This window comes from Pomacea canaliculata, linkage group LG12, assembly GCF_003073045.1.
Source record: "Pomacea canaliculata isolate SZHN2017 linkage group LG12, ASM307304v1, whole genome shotgun sequence".
Taxonomy (NCBI): Eukaryota; Metazoa; Mollusca; class Gastropoda; order Architaenioglossa; family Ampullariidae; genus Pomacea; species Pomacea canaliculata.
Window position 1 is genome coordinate 20,833,514 of NC_037601.1, and position 17,656 is coordinate 20,851,169.

Genomic DNA, 17,656 nt, shown 5'->3' on the forward strand with positions numbered 1-17,656 from the left:
ATATAATAGTAATAAACATATTCTGTGCCTCTGTATAGTAGAGGTGACCTCTTTGTGCAGTCTGACTACAGATAATTTAGACAATGTGTTCATTTATTGGGTGAGGCACCTTGGTACATTTTTCCCCAGCATGTATTAACAAACTGGCACTACAAAAGCAGATGACTAGTTTTTAGTTTTCTCTTCCCCGTCAATACTTCAACCGAGAATGATAACAGATTATATTCATTAGTGAATGAACGAGCTTGCTACCCCAAAGGACAATGACTACTTCAGGGCACAAAGGTAGCAGAGAATCTTTTTTATTTTGACTGGCGATGACAGTCTGTCATTAAAAAAATAATAGTACAAACTAATATTCTGTTAACATTCCCAAGCCAAAGCTTAGGGCTGACACAAATCATTACTGGTCTGAAAATGGTTTCCATTCCATAAAAATTTCAATTATGATGGCAAGCTAAAAAAAATAAATTATTGTATATGAGGGAAAATTATGCTTCATCGTTTGTGTTAAAAATGGCAATGTGTCAGTTTTGACATGACAAACGTGTTCAAAACTGAATTTTCCAAAAGGTTTGTGAGCTGACACACGCACCCAGTGAACACAATAAATTTTCTTTTTATTTTTCTTAATTCGCCACCACAGCTGAGCTTGGCAGGATGCGAATCAAGAGAGAATGGGACATTTGATGATGATAGGGATCATACAACACAGGACAAGGCTAACCACCCTTTCCCCGATTTGGGGGAAGAAAAAGAAATGTTTCTTTGAAATTAAAAAAAATCAAAACAGCTAATACGCTGGCATTCATTAGTGGAGAAAGGCGGAATATTGACCCTCGACCCTGGTTGTTCACATCTGAGAGAGAAGAAAGTCGTTATAACATCAGCCGGGAGAAGGTTGATGAGAGGATGGACAGACTGCAAAGGCTGAATTCGCAAAATAATTACCCGACAACTGAGCAAAATCGGGCAGAAATAAATGAAAAAGAATTTTATTACTTTTAGTGATGTAAGAAGGTTGGGCACAGGCGGGATATTCGAGAAATCTGCCTTCGAGTGGAGTTGGGGAAAGAAAATATCAGGTAGGCAATCTTGAAATAGAATCAGGTGGGCAAACTTAACATGGAAAATCAGGTAGACAAACTTGAAAAAAAAAATCCGCTTCGTGGACACTATTTTGATGACCATTTCATAGCTCATTGTATTAAAACAAAAATAATTTAAAATAATTTATTTACAAAACTAGTGATGAATTTTATTGCCGTATGCTTGTGAATGCAAATAAAATTTGGTTTGTTATACGATGGACATTTTATGAGACTTTTTTCAGGCCCGGTCGTGTCTGAAGTGTTTTGGCTAGGTGCATTGTTGCTGCTGAACCTTGTAGTCGTGTTCACACCAATAACGACTGTTCATATGTGTGACATCATGAATACCACTGTGGAAAATTGCCTTGACTGGCTGTTAGTTGGTTACAATGCAATACAGTTTATTACCCTCAAATGGCAATCAAGCAGGTGGTAAAATTGTAAATTAATTAGTCCTGCAATGGCAAACAGCATATAAACCATCCATCATTTATACACACAACACAAATCACTCGTTACAACTCAACACATAAACAGAGAGAGAGAAAGCTCACGGGAAACTCTGGCAACATGAAATAATCACATCACAAATCGTTGTTACTGTTGGCAGTGTCCTCCAGTTGTAGACCATCTTTGTCCTTTGATCTACCAGACAATGTTGGACCACAACCAAAACTATTAGAACTTCGAGAACCCGGACACAGACAGTAGTTTCTTGGTCAGGATCGTCAGGACACACTGACATTGACAGCTGACACTTTGTCACACACTGACATTGGCACAGCTGACATTTGTCACACACTGACCATGCTGGCACAGCTGACACATTTGTCACACACTGCCATGTGGCACAGCTGACTCTTGTCACAAACTGCCAGCAGATGTTTAACCGCTAGCTCTCCGGATTCCTTTGGATTTTGTCACTTTTCTGAGTTAACTCTGGTATTGGAGTCCATGTTGTGATCCCAGTGATCGTGGTGGACATGTTGATCGTGACATCTTGTTTCACTTCCATCCGATCGTCTGACTAACAACTCTTTTCTCAGTCCAATCGACAGAGAGATGAAGCTTTTCACTGCTGAAAAACTGCCTGATGGTTAGAGGCAACCCACGGAAAGGTTTATCTGAACATTCTTGTTCTCTTCTTTCCAATGACATCTCCGACGACAAACGATTGAAAACCTTGGACGAGGGAAAAGTGGATACCAAGCTGTACAGACAACTTTGATTCTGCTTCTTCTTCTCTCTGCAAGATTTCTGTCCATAATTTATTCATTTAATTTGATTTTATGGAATTGTTAGATAATGGAGTACCGTGCTTGGTCAGTTGCTTTTCCCGATTCATTCCCTTTTATCTCCTGTCGTCTTGGTTGGGTTCTTCAATTTCTCCTTCTTTTATTATTATTATTATTATTATTATTATTATTATTATTATTATTATTATTATTATTATTATTATTATTATTATTATTATTAAACCATCTTCCCAGTGTTCATATTTCTGAACGCATTTAGGGGAACTAACAAAATTATCATAATTTTTGCATGAGTATGTAAATCATGTGTTTATCAATTAGTCCATCAGGCAAAAGGTCTAGTTAAAAATGTCTATAAAATGCTACCGACGAAAACAACAGATGGTGATGATGATAATGATCTAATGATCATACCAATAACAGCAATATTAACAACTGAATGTGTAGAGGTCGTGTGCAAGCGACAGCAAGACGCTGTGAATAAAAGACTTCAAAGGAACCGACAGTCAGCCATGTGGAAAGGGAATATCAGGTCAGCAAATGGATGGCACTGTGAAAAAGGTCAGCGAAGTGCATGGATGAAGACGAGGAGCTGAGGCGTGAACAGAAGAACGCTTGATTGGGAAATATATTTTTTACAAAAAGGGTTCTGTGGCTGGAATTAAAAGCTTCGACCACAGAAGCAGTTTCAAGAGACAGGGAATAAAAAAAATTCAAACACTGGGGCATTAGAAGACCGACTCGGGTGGCATGGCATCAGGAGCTCAGGCAGGTATGAGAGGACCAGGTCATGAAGACAGTAGACAGTCTGATGGTCTTGTAATCAATGCGAACTGAGACAGACAACAAGATGCTCTTTGCCTACAGAAGACATTACCACAATCATTATTCTGAGCCCCTTGAAGTTTGTGATCCAGTCTCGACAACACAAGTAGACGAGCTTTTTGTTTTGTTTTTTTTTTTTGGTGAAGGAAACTGGCAGTAAGGCTTGGATGTGACTGATCCTGCAAAGCTCAAGGAAGATGGACTTCTGGGCTGCATTAATGTGAGATTCATGAGGCAATGATGTATCGATGATAACAGTCAGATTCCTCAACGACTGGGAAAGAGAATTGCCCATCCGAAAAAAATAGAAAAGGATGACATATGTTTCAGATACATATTAAAAAAAACAAAGACTTTTGTGACAAGTAGCAAATAGAAAACTGTCTTCCTGTCTCTACTCTCCAATCTCAAACATTTCAGTTCCAGTCGACAGAAGTGTGCGACACGTGTGCCAGGGCGAAGTGGGCGACCTGTAGGCAGTCTAGCTCTGCCATCGCAGACTTTTTACAGAATTATCAGACAACTGCTGGGCCTGCAACTCAACGGCCAGCCACACAGCCCAGCTTTTTAAGCCATACAACCGTTCACTTGAGATTCACATAGCTTTGCTTGTTGTGCAAGACAAGGAATATCTCGGCGAGAGAAGGGGAGCACTGAGGCTGAGACTTCTACTCGCAAAAAAATTTTCCCAACAGTCAGTTGATATGTCTGCGTTTGTACAATCAACCTCTGCTCACCCCGGCCTCATTATGTAGCAAAACAACAACAAAAACTTGCATGCCATCCATGAGATCATTACTTGAATGTTACTGCCGCTGTTTCGAAGAATGGGATTGAGAAAGGAATGTTTCTCTAATTCCTGCATTTCAGCAAGGTCGGAGGTCAGCCTCGCTTGCGGTGATTCACTTCTCTGCGACTCCGGAGCATTCTGTGAAGACAGCCGCAGACTGAGAGGTGGTCGATCCTTCTGTCTGCTGCTTCTTGTCCTTCCACATCCCCCCCAGACCCTCGTGAACCTGGCGTGTGTCGAGGTGACATGCCAAAGACATGCAGCAGGAGGCTGACATAGCAAGAACATACATACCGGCACCGGGTACCCCACATCCATACACCCGGTTCTCTAGGGTTAGCGTGGTCGTTCACAGGGTGGATGCAGAGAAGGTATTTTTTAGTCCTACCTTTAACAAAGTTTCTAGCAGACGAAGACAACATGTCCTGCAAGACCAAACTTCAAGTCGGGTACCCACGACACCCTAATGTTCTGCCAGCTGCGTTTGTCCATCAGCAAAAGGGGTGGGGGACAAGGCGATGACAGGATGACTGATAACATTTCATCACATTGCCGGATTCTGGGCGGACATCCTGGCTATGTATATTATTATATGTTTCTCTGGAATTGTCGTTATTAATACCTGGAAAACTGCACGGATGCCATCTAACAATTTTATTTTTGTTAAAACTTTCATTGGGCGCACAAACTGACAATATTAATTAACATTCCATGTGGAGATGCGGTAAACTCCACCCATTTATCACCCGAAACCTCCCTCGTCCTCTCCCCCACCCCAGCCACTACTCGCGCTCCCTCCACCCCGTGCATCGGCCACTTTGTGCACGCGCAGCCCACGTTCGCCGCGTCCCAACGCTCGGGCTTTGATTGACTGCTTCGTCTTGTTTCTTGACGAGTTGATCTGCCGGCTGCTCTTGAACTTTGTGATCTGTGTGCGTGCTGCGCCCTCAGACCACGCCCACCTGTCTCGGCCCTGATGCAAATCGCGCCGCGAGCCGCGCTGTCTGTTGCACGCCGAGCAAGTTTACATTCCACTTGTAAACATTTCTCTCTTCGGACCGTCTTCCTGTGTCCCTGACACTCGCCGCCAAATCTTTTGCCGCGGTCCTCAGCAGGTTGTGGATCTTGTTTTGTCGAGCATTTTGTTTCCTTTTTGTTGTCGGCACTTTTTCGGGATCTCTCCTCTTTCGTAACAGTACTCGCCCCCCAAATCTTGTGTCTGTGTCTTTTATCGTCTGGCTCTCTGGACGGTTCGTAGCTTTCTTGGAGCAAGTCTACTGCAGTCTTGACAACACATAAAAATCAAGCACCCTTGGATAATTTCTTTTTACACGCACACGCACGCGCGCACGTACACACACACTACAGATACTTGAGGCGCTGTTAGGGAGACATGTGAGCGAGACGAGACCGCTGACAACAGTCACAATCTCGCGATATTATTCATGTTGTCATGAGTTTACATGACATGTCAACGTGTTTTATCGAAATGGTTTCCTTCTTACAGTTTGGAGGAGTTGGCGAGGGCGATTACAAAGGAATGTTTATCACGTAGCCTGTCTGCACCCCCGATGGAGCCCCAAGCAGACAAAAGTGTCTGCATGTGAACGACTGGGCCGCGACTTGCGCAGACAGTGCAGTGCGCACTTCACACTCAAGTGATGGCGGCCGAGTGAACAGTAGAGAGAGAGAGGTATCGAATCTTAATACTTTATTTATGAACGCTGTACGAAGAGTGGGGACTTTATGCATCAACACCATCACTGGGGCGAGTTTCCCATTAACTCGACATGCTATTTTGCTTCGGACTGTTTGGTGAGTTTAATTTTCAATTATTTCGTGCGTTGATGTGATTTATGCAACGGGTGGGGGGAATGGAAGGTGAGGGGTGGGGGAGACGTGGACGATAGTCCGAACTTCCGGCCGGTTAGTCCTTTATTTCTTTGACTACATGTTGAAAAATGTCTATTTATTTTTGTTTCAGCATTGCTGTTATACTACACAGTGGTCGCGAACGGTGAGTACATACTTTCATTCTACTTGTTTGACAGCGAGTGGCTTCTGTCGGCGTTTACACAACACAGCCTGATGCACGACCAGCAACTGGTCCCCAACTTCTCGCCCCCGTCCCCCTGTCGGTCTAAAGCACACTATCCTGACATAAAACTGTCTTTAGGGACAAAAGTCAACAAGTCGGTGTCAGCTCGACTAGTCAGCCTGTGGGTGTTGTGGAGTTAGTTCCAGACAGACTATCATCTAATATTAGAGTGTGGAGCTTACGTAATCTCTGCAGTGCACTGTCGTCCATAGACTCAAGCCGTCTGCTATGCCGACTCAACTTTGGTATTCCAGTCACTCCGTCTGAGATATTTCTTGCTGTAGTGATCCACATTGCTTTTTGACAGTTTTTGACACAGAATTATACCGGCACCACCGGCATTGTTACCTACTTTCAACAGGGTCAAATAATTAGAAAGGTCAGTCTGACCTTAGTAGAGCTGTTGAAATTACAGTATTCCAGTGCTCATGTTTTGTAGTCATACCTACCAAAGTGTTTATAAAAACTTCATATTGTAAGACAAACCTTGTCCTTTCATCATATTTAATTTTTATAATATCTGGTAATTGATCCGATAACATGTTTTAAACTTCACGATCGCAGCGTGTGGCCTATATATTAAAGAGAACCGTAGTTTAAAAATATTGAGTTATAATTAATAAATAATTTGTCATAGACTCATTTCGTTGTCGAAACAGATAGGTGAGAAGATAAATAATATCAACCAACGTATCAAAAATAATTGTTTTGAAGATTTGATTGATCCTGTATAGGTGTAGTCATATTTACACATAGTATTTATAGAGAAGATACGTAGTTTGCACTTTAAAAAAAAAGGATTTCCAGTCTAGACATAGTGGCCTAGTTATGTCTAGTACTTCAGACAGATTCATGAGTCACATCATAATCAAGTGCACTGCAAAGCTTAGTTTCTGTGAAATGAGGTTAGTGCCCTTAGTCTAGGTTCCGCATAGGCTAGTCTTTGAAGATGTGAGCTTGATGTCAAAGAAACATTCACATTGTGGTGAACTGTGGTGTTATTTGCTTTCAAGTCTTAGATACTCCTCTTGAACATTTTCTTGTCTGTGTTTAGGGTGAGGATGTTTAAAATGATCTTAAGCTTTATCGTAATGAATCTTAAATAAAATTATAAAGGAACGTACAACAAATAATACTGCCCGTTATCAGTTGGAAAATAGCAAAGACGCAGATTTAAAATTATCGTAGGTTGGTTGTTGCTTGTTTCAGTGTTAGTTCTTGGTGTACATGTTTTGTAATCTTTTATTTCCTCCTTCAAGTCTTGCTCTGTGTGTGTGCTTGTGTGTGTGTGTGGGCATCTATGTGTCTGTATAATATGTTGTGCATGCAATCACATGCTCATATATGCTTGCTCTAATAATGATTTCTGTAATGCATGAGCGCTAGAACAGATGCAGCTTATTATTGATGAATTAAAAGGAAACAGATAACAGCACACACACACATCCACACAATTTTCATCCTCAATATTATGGATGCGATAGGCTGAGTTATAAGTACTCTTTAAAATGACAGAACTGATTTAGGTCTTAGCATGAGTTGTAATTGTTATTATTAAAGTAAAAAGTATTTATGTAGTGCATTTCCTTGCTGGGTAACATACAATGTTAGTACAATGGAAGTACAACATAAAAAAAATGTACGATGGGAGAAGGATGTGATTGTCGTGTGGAGAGGAGCAATTGATGCTCGGATTTTATAAAGCAACGACTGAGACTTACAGATCAGCATTCTGAAAAAAATTCTTGTCGAAGGATGGCAGCTTTACAAATTTACATATTTATTCAGAGGACTGTTTATTCCCAGCTGAATGAAGAAAAGCGTTCTATATGAATTATAGTGTCTAATCCCCACATCAAAACCCAACCAGTGTCCTCCACAGCCTTGTGGCAGACTGATAGTAGCTAATAAATGTTCTGTAGACTTTGAACGGACTGTTTTATGGATTTGGTTTGTGCACGTTACTTAGCATTTTATTGTTGGAGCTGAATAGGAACAATGGTACTGAGCTTAAAAAGATATCCACCTATGTCTCCGTTTCATCCTTCGTTTTTCTATTAAAAATGATGTTATCGCTGCAAGAGCTCTGCCATGCATTGCCTTTCTTTGGTGATTATTCCTCCGCACTAACCTTGTTGCGTGTCAGTATGTCAGCCCACCCTTTTTATTCAGTACACAAAGGTCAGTGTAAATCAGTTTAGTGTGCATTTTTATCCTTTCATTTTATATTGCTTGGGGTGTTTGTAGGAATTGTTTGAGGAAGAATTTTTGTCAGAAGGCTCATTGATTTGTTCTTGGAGCTTGAATGCAAATTCCCAATTCTGTCTCTTTTGTGTGGATTCCAACCCTTAGAGTGATGAGCCACAATCGTAGCTTTGCCGGGAAGTATGGGGAGGCAATATTTGTTACTTTTATTGCAAAGTTCAAGCTTTTTCCTTTCCAAAAATATGTAGGTTTCTAGGTCTAATGTTTACTTGAGAGCTGCAATAATAAAAAGCAAGCCACCTACTGTTGTCTTCACAGTCTTCAGTTATTAGCTTGTCTTTGTGATATTTTTGTGTCATGTTCAGAGGGTTAAAATCTTTCTTTCACTGAATAAAAATGTTGCCTGGGATGATGTCCCATTCCTTGCCATACACTGAGCACAAACAGCTTGTTACTGCTCATTCAAAGTGGATCCAGGGTTAGAAGTAGGTCAGCACATGCTTGTTTACCTGTGTACATTTAAGGAGAAGAAATATATAGGACAGGGCACTGATAATTGTGACAGCTATGATAAAGAGACAAAATTTATCTGATGCTGCATTGTTGTATTGAGTCTGTCTAGCTGTACTGTAAATCGAATGGTGTTGTCGATGATCAAAAATGCATCATACTGATAGTGATAAGCAGCTGAGGTCAGCACAGGTCGATGGAGAAGCATAACAGCGTAGTGGTTGGATTTTATATCTACTCGGCTCGATTCCTCGGGGAAAAGCAAAGTTGGTTTTAGTGTACACACAGTAAACGTGGTCTGCCATTGTGCTTGGTCAGCGGTCGCTGTGTCCTGCCACTTATTTTTGGGTTGCTGTGACCTCACTGCGAAGCATGCAGTGTATGTGGCTGCTCTTTACTGAGCCTTGCCAAGGCCTATCAAAGGAATTGGCATGTTCTGCTCTGCTTATGAGCCTTGCTATTCTTTGCTAAAGCAGTTTGTCTCTTTTTCCCCTTAATTGAGCACCTTGCAGCTTTTTAATGCTGGGCTTGGTGTTCCCTCACTCTTACAGCTTCGTATGAAGCGATGTGGTGTGCATAGTGATGTACCTAGTTTTTTTTCAGAATGACTTCAGCAACCTTTAGTCCACAATTTTTTCATTGGAAGGGTTTACGATAGAGGAAATATTTTTAATATTATTTATTTGAGTATAATAAGGAACAGGCTGAAGGCTTAGCAGAAGAGCTTCTTTGCTCAGTTACATGTAATTGAAAGGCTGGTGGTGCAGAGAGTGTAAATGTCTTGTATGGGAGAGTATGAACTAAATAAGAGTTTAGCATTGAGAAATGAAACAATAAAAGAACAAAGTATGGGCAGAATGTTCGTTTTTTACCCACAACTTGAGTAATAAAATGTGAATAAGGGAAACATGTTCCTTGCAAATCATGAAGATTGATTGTGAGTGAAGATAAAATAAGATTTGCATAACTGATAAATATTTTTTTCAGAAAGGATCCTTTTAAGTTTATGCTTTCTAGAGAAGTGATTACTTTTAACGGCTGGCTTTTAAAAGTAAGCTTGGGTTCTAAATGCAGCTTTGAATGTGATGCTGGGTTGTACGATTCTTTTTAAGATTAGAAGGTGCAGTGATTGCTTTCATTGACAGGCAGACATAAACATATTTTGCACACACATGTGCAAACTGAATCTGCAATGTGTTCAGGTTCACTCTGGTGTTTTACAAAGTATGCAATACGTTAAGTATATTTCTTCTTTGCCATCTTTCAATCATACATGAATGCTACATTTTCGGAATTATGTACCAAAGATTATTACAATTTGATGGTCTGTTGTCAAGAGACCTACAAGCCAGAGCTGTTATCAGGACAGTTTTCACACACAGTTCCATCCTGGTTAGCATTTCCAACAATTCCTGAAAGTTGAATTATGATGTTAGTTGTGCTTGTGTCATATATCTTCCTCTTTTCTTTTTTTCCTCACTGTATCAGCTTTCTGAAAGGGGCAATAGCACCATTATGCATCATTGTAGGTAGAGTGCTTGTGGAGTAGGGTGTAAATATTTCTTGCGAGCTTACATTCATTTTCCTACCTTCCTCTGGTGTTTAAATTTTTTTTTAGTGGAAGTGCTGATCCAAACTATCGGAAATCATTTTTTGATGCAGAAAATCTGCTACATCTCATGTAGAACCTGATGGCTGATTCTATTCCAAGCCCTCGGTATAGAAGTGGAATTGATCCATAATCATTTGTGTATTTTAGAAGGTTTAGACAGAAGCCTCCCCTACCCAACAATTGCTAATCTGCCTGCCTGTGTGTGTGTGTGCCTCTATTCTACATCATTGTGCTTCTGGGTGCATGCACAGACGGGTACACATCATATTACCTTCTGAATTCCCTTTCTTGTGCTACAAGAGGGGACGCTGTCAGGCGCTGTGAAGAACATTTGTATGCGAACTAGGGATAAAACGGGGAAAATGATTGTGTGCAGGTATCCCCTAGTTTTCCCATTGTGCGGGTGAGTCCCTTCTGATGGCACGAGCCAGACTAACGATCGCACCAGCGGTCTGTGTCACTGGGGTCGAGTCGGCGTCAGACCAGGATGTACCCGCGTTTGACTGGGTGTCCGTTGGTAGTCGCGCCGCACTGACAGTTGCTGCCACGAGACCGTAAATTGTACTTTGGTGTATTGAACCACAGAAGGGTAGATATATCTATAGCCTCTCTGATTGAACTGTCCCGAGTATCCGAGGGCCGGCCAGACCTGCTCTCATACATGTCACACACTGTGCTCTAGGGTGGGATGTTTGCTTGGTGGTGTTTACCCTTGTTTTTATTTCTTTAGAGAGGGGTTTGTCAGGTGACAGGTACAAATTATTTGTTTCGTAAATGAATTTTCTGCCCACTCACCTTTTCAAAACTGAGCGATGTGCCGCAATCCAACAGTCGACTTTGATGTTACACAAGTATTGTGTGGAGGGGATGGGTCATGTAGAAATATCAGACATGTACTTAAATCGGGTGGAATTCCAACCGTAAGACATGTAAGTGCATATCACCAGGCGTATGACGTCAGAGGGAAAAACCGTTGACAGTCGTAGGAACTATTTCCAGCCGCGCAGTGGTATAAATAGGACTCCGCCATGTCTCTGGTCTCCGGATAAAGTTCATTTTTGAAGCACTGACGCCTTTCTGCGAATATCGTTTTCCACCATTATAATGTGGGGCGGAATGGATTTTCTCATTCAAGTTCCTCGCATGAAGGAAAGAGCAAGAAATGAAGACGAGGGAAACAAAAAGAATTTACTACCTGTGCGCAACGGTGGGCTAAAAATAGCAACGGCCAGTGGTGTTATATTTCACGTCACGTGACGGATGCGCATGCCATGACGGCTGCTTGCGTTTTTGACCGCCTTGTAGCTTCTCCCACCCGATTTTTGCTTCTCCCACCCGCCTTCTTCTTTCTCCTACCTGCCTTTTAACTTCTCCCACCCACCTTACAAAAAAAAAAAAAAAGGATTCCATCGTCATCAGTATTCCATGGTTGCTCACATCAGGTACCCGTTTGTGACTGCCTCGGTACCCGGGTAGGAACGTGACCACAACTTGACTGATTTAACCTGCATTTCTCTCGATAATTCTCGCGCACAGTCTTCTGTGGTGGGTGGAAGGTTAGAAACACGCGTTTCTAAATTTATCTAAATTTCTATTTCCACCATTCCTTTATTGCAAAGGACGAGGACTGGAAAACTTCTGGAAGTAATGGCGACTGCTGGAAAGCTAGGTGTCCGTTATTACCAGTCAACTGCCGTGAAAACAACCAGTGAACCGACTGTAAATGAAGTGGTGGGATGTGGGTAAGGTGTGACTACCTACCTGAGCACAGTCTGATGGGTGATTGACACTACAGGTGGGGTAGATATTAATTATAATTGTGTAATAATGTAGTGTTGGTTATAATTGGTGTGAAAGTGTTATTGTCTTTATTTTACACGTACGATTAACATTTTACAGTTTTACAGTTTTACAGTGTTCTAAAGTTTCATGAACCATGAATTTATCTGCGATAGATATAAGTCCTCAGAAGAGTTTATAATACTAGCTAGGGACAGGATACGGGTAGCCATCGCAGCAATAAAGGTTTAACAAGTCCCCCCAACCCGTCTCTGTCTCACCGCCACACAGTATCTCACGAGCGAGGGGGATGACGAGACAGAGACGGAGAAGGCGTGAAAGGGAAGAAGGATAACTGTGAAAGGATAGTGAAGACGACTGGGAGCGGATGAAGCGAGGGTGCCATTATTTGGGTGTAAAACTGCGAGATGCTGTGCCAGACAAGACCTTGCTGTAGCAACTTTCCCCAGCAATGGCGGCTGTAGAGACTGACTGGTGTTCGCCTGTCAGCCTCGCGGGACTTTAAACCGTCTGGGGCTGCTGTCAGGGGCAACCTCCTCTGTCTGTTCTCCTCCTTTCTCTCTCTCTCATACCCTCGTCTCTCGTCTCAACCTTTCTGTCGCTCTGCCTGCCTGTCTGTATCAGTCCTGCAGTCGACTGTGGTTTTTGCTGTTTCACGGAGCAATGAGAGTTTGTCGAGCGCCTGGCTAGTGTAAAAAGGCCAACAGACAAAATACATTTCAAAGGCGGGTATACAGGGTGCGTTTCAACAGCAGGTAGACTAAACTACATTTCAATGGAGGCTAATCCATGACCGGCACCACCTGTCTTGGGAAAACACCGCGAGGAAGGGGTGGGTGGGGTGGGTGACCATGAGGAGACTCGCACAGATGTAAAGCCGATGTACCCGTTTGTCACCACTGTTTGTCAGGGTATATCTACCTTCCGCGATCCGACTGGTCTTTGTCTCCAAATTAATGTTTCTGTTCCATGTAATTCACATTTTTCCCCTCGCTCACAGCTTTCAATAGATTGCTGCACATTGCTCGGCAGGCTGCACACAATACATCGCCGTTGTGTGATCATCCGGAAAGGCTTTGGACATTGTGTTGCTGGTGTTATTGGTGTTGATGTCTGGCTGCTTGTAATGCACTGTGTCACTCCTGTCTATGCACCTGCACGCGTGGTGACATGCAACACCCTGCCACTTGGTTCAGGTGCATTAAGTTTATGTTTCCCACGGGAGAGGTGGATGCTGGTGGAACTAAGTCCTCAGATACCCGGGTGTAAGCGGCTTGTTTTCTTTGTTACATAATGGGTGGCTTATGTTGTTAGTATGATGGTCCAACAGTTTTCAAACGAGCGTGAAGCCTTATCCCATTTTCTTTAATACCTTCCATGGATTTTTAATTATCTGTCTGCATTGATCGCTGAGGTGCGCAGAGGAATGTGCCGAGGTTTGCATTGTATCATTCTGAATGTCAAGTTTGGTTTGTCACTGTCGACATTCTGTTGACTGTCATGGTCGACTTGTGCTAGAGCTCGTGCTGGCTGGTTTATTCCCTCCCCACCCCCCGGGGTATGTTTCAAGTCGGATGTTTCAGATGCAAATCGAAAACGAAACTAAATGGAAAGAAAAAGTGGATGCATGCTGGGATAGTAAGAGGTAAGGGAGGAAGAAAATGACTACCGGAGGGGCGATGGCAGTGGATGCTCTTTTCACAACCCTGGGCTGAATCGCTTCTGCAGTTGCAGTAACCTTCTTGCTTGGCTGTGCTTGAGGAATGGTTTCCTCGTGCTGTTAATTAGAGCAGCACACAGCTTGAGTTGTCTTTACACGCCCTCGGGTTTGGAGGCGAGGAGGGGAGGGGAGTCCCGCAGATTGGACCTCGCGCCTCGGGGCCGGATTTCCAGACACTTGCCCCGTGGTGCAGGGGGCAGCGTGCTAGCCACTACACTCATGTGTTAGCAGGCAATATCCTTTGGGTAAACAGCAGCCACGGCCGGCATGTTGGCCAGGCCGACAGGACACGAGCAGCCCTCGTGCTAATGCGGGGGCAAAAGTCGTGAACCTATTCTGACACACGGTTGCCTCACATTTGCGCACGCTCTCCAAGATTTTGTGGGAGGGATGCACGTGCTGGGCTGATTAGTCGTGGGATGTTGCAGCCGGGCTGTAGTGATGGTTGGGGTATGTTGGTGACCACTAAACTCTTGAGGTTCCGGGGCGCAGGTTGGTAATCAATGTTTAACTCGGACCCAAATTTGAGTAGGTCCTGAGTTTGCTGAAGAGCAGAAGCTGGACTTGCAGTTAGTTTGAAACTAAACTTTCTACCATCCTGTGGAGGTGTCTTCCATACTGTGGAGGTGCTGCATACAGAAGCAGAGTAGATTTTCTGAAGAGAGAATTACCTTGTAATTGATTTCTGATATGATGTCTCTCAATGTCTCTTAACGAGTTCTCACAATGGCTGATAGTTGTTTCGGTCTAGTGTATTCACCCTCGAATGTGCACGCCTGTGGTTAGTGCATCATGGGTATTGAAAAATTAGTCCTGCCATTCATTCTTGGCTGAACCGTGGCAAGCCATTGATCTCTCGAGTCGCCAGCGCTTCTTGCTTGACAACTGAGAGACTGTTCGACCCCTGACCTCAGACACTGCCCACCCACCCGAGATTAAGCTGCTGTCTGCCATCTCACCCTGTATTTTTTTGGATTACAAGCCTTGAACTTTGTCTACAGAAACTTTCACAGTGAAGTCAGTCATTTTTTGCCACTCGCTCCATCCGCTTGTAGGTGTCGTGTCTTCTCGCATGATCAGCTTCACGCTTCCTTGACGATTCATTCCTTCCGTCATGTTGACAGAGCATCACATGTCCTCTGACCAGCCATGAAAAGATGTTTAGTCTTGTATGTGATCCTGTCATCAGTCTAGTCCACGTTTTCTTAGAAAGAAGTGGATTGTGGCTTGGAACTATAAAAGGTCCATCTGTCCGTGCTGGGGGAGGGAAGAGACCGAGGGCCGCGTGAAGGAAAGAAAGGGGAGGGGCAGTGGTTGCATGTGCACCACGGGGTTTGTTTGGTTATTTATTAGTTAGCCGCGCGGGGCTGTGTCGGAAGCAGAAGTCGTGTAACCCTAGATAAAGAAAGTTAAAGGAAGTGGTTCAGGTCAGAAAACCGCAGGAGATGGCTGGTGGTATGGAGAGAGATTGATGTTTCAAGAGGAGGGAGGGTGAGCAGGGATGGTGGGGAAGAGGGAGGGGTGCTACGGGGTTTGGAAGTGGGGACGAGTTGGATGACTGCGCAGTGTGATGTTAATGTTCATTTTGCCCAGCGAGAGGTTGGGGGTTAATTTTATATTTGCCTCTTGCTACCCTATTCTCCATAGTTTACCCATGTTGCTTCTTGTGCTGTTGGTCCTTTTCCCTGCAACTTATTTTTTGACTAACCTGCACCTTTCCATTGTCGATCCCCAGCCATGTGTCTTCCTCCACTTTCCACCTTCAGCCATGTGTCTTCCTCCAATGTATCTCCCAACCGACCTGACTGGTTGTCGGCTGCTTTTTGCTTCTGAGTTTGTACAATGTCAAACCCCAACACAAGATGCAGAATACCAACTCGATCGTCAGGAGCGGGGGAATGACAAATGACTGCAGGCGTTTTTTCCATCTGTCTTCTTGAAAACTCGTTGCTTACACCAGCTATATACCTTTTTTTTTTTAACTCCATTTTTCTGGATCGCCGAAGTCGCAGTCGGCGTGTGCTTATTTCTTTTTAAATTTGTGTCTTTGTGTTATGTTTTCATTTTCTTATTTTTGTTAAAGTCATAACTCCGGTTACTTTCGCTTTGTCATTAACTAATGACTAACCCGTGATTTCGCCATGCTGCCTCGCTTCGTAACTATGACCCCATGACCCCCATTCCTCTGACCGTCGACTGACAAGCAAATATTTTTATAACATGCTAAACACATTTCACATTTGCTTCTACCGCTGTCTTTGTTTTGGGAATACAAGTCCACCCGTCTTCGAAAATGAGACAATGATCACACCAGTGTTTTTGAGACCAGAATAAGTCGCCTTACTTTTGTCTATTCCTTCTTCTTTTGTCTTTGGCCACCAATCAAGTCATGGCTGCTCGATGGCGAACTATTGCTACTGTATTCCACGGCTCTGTCAGCTCACCTGAGTACCCTGTGTTTTGTGGGTATCGCACTCAGGTGGGCAGGATTTCGCCGCTGTCCCCCTTCACCTACAAGTGTCACCCTTTACACAAAGGTGTCAGTCCCCGTGTCCTCCGTAGCTTCAATCAGAGGTTTGGGGTAGACAGGGGTGTTCCTTCCCCGCCCGCCCCTTGTGAACGATCACTCGTTATCGGGGTACGTGCATGCTTACGTTTGAAGTCTCCGTTCTTTTTACCTGGATGGTGCTCAGAATCAGAGGTCAAAGGCTGAAGTCGAGGTCCTCCAGCTGCTATCGTTATCTCGCCGATAAACAGAACAGTCGATACAAGCGCCATTAGGCTCACCTCTCCCCGTCTGTCTGTCTGTCTGTCTGTCTTCTATAATAATGGTACAGCACATTATCCCGACAGACAGGACAGATTGACATGATATTTGTGGACATAACAACATTATCAGGGGTCTGATCATTCACAAACATGGAACACTTCTTTTTTGTGCTGAAATATTGAGAAAGTGAGAAAGGTTTATCTCCGTGATTTCCATGTTCCCACCACCAGTCATATTTTCACAGTGCATACATATTTTATAAAATAACATTTACACCTACTTCCCTCATGTCGGTGAGAAATACTCATGTTGTTACCTGAAGATTTTGTTTTATTATTTATTGTGTCTATCAGCATGTCACCTTTCTTTGGGTTATTTCAGAATTTAGGTGATTATCAAATTTGTTAAACTTCGTTCTCATTTTATGAAACTCAAAGAATTTTCCTTCATATTAAGAAACTTCTTATTAACTAAATCGATTATCAACCAATAGTAAAGGTTAAAGAGCCAGAATAAACCGATTAAAGAGAATAAATAAAAGGAGTTCAGTGAAACCTGAGCAGTGAAACAGGACATAAAACCTGAGCCATTCCTTGCGGCTGGTGGCTCCTGTCTGACTAAAGTTTTGATGGTTGGTGTAGACAAGACAACACCAAGGTTGAATTGCATCGGCATAACCTTTTATTTATTTATTTTTTTTTCACAAAAATCCCTATAAATTATGAAGCTGCCTCTCAGCACATGTAAATTAGTAGACACTTCAGCCTTCAGCTTCCTTGTCGGAGCAACAATAGGAATCTAATCATCGGCATTATAGTGTTCCCGACAAGGGCCGGTAGAATTTTCCTTTCTTTGATCTTGTTAGTTGTTTTTTTTTTTTTTAAAGATTATTCTTGTCAAACACCTCCCCTCGTCATTTCCTCGTCTGTGTTGACGTTTTGATCTCGGTTTGTTTATTCGTAACTTCCTCGCTCTCTCA

The 17,656-nt window shown here is 42.9% G+C and overlaps 1 protein-coding gene across 2 annotated transcripts in view; it reads left to right on the plus strand.

The window, feature by feature from the left end:
- Positions 1 to 4,958: 4,958 nt before the first annotated feature.
- Positions 4,959 to 17,656, plus strand: part of LOC112576482 — a 48,400-nt gene continuing 35,702 nt past the window's right edge. The window contains exons 1-3 of one of the 2 annotated variants that reach the window (XM_025258942.1): positions 4,959 to 5,077; positions 5,470 to 5,777; positions 5,947 to 5,979. In XM_025258942.1, the coding sequence (XP_025114727.1) occupies positions 5,753 to 5,777; positions 5,947 to 5,979 (58 nt within the window). In that variant the 5' untranslated portion in view covers positions 4,959 to 5,077; positions 5,470 to 5,752. Of the gene's footprint in view, positions 5,078 to 5,191; positions 5,213 to 5,469; positions 5,778 to 5,946; positions 5,980 to 17,656 lie in introns of those variants that run through there. The other variant, XM_025258944.1, reaches the window with a different exon arrangement.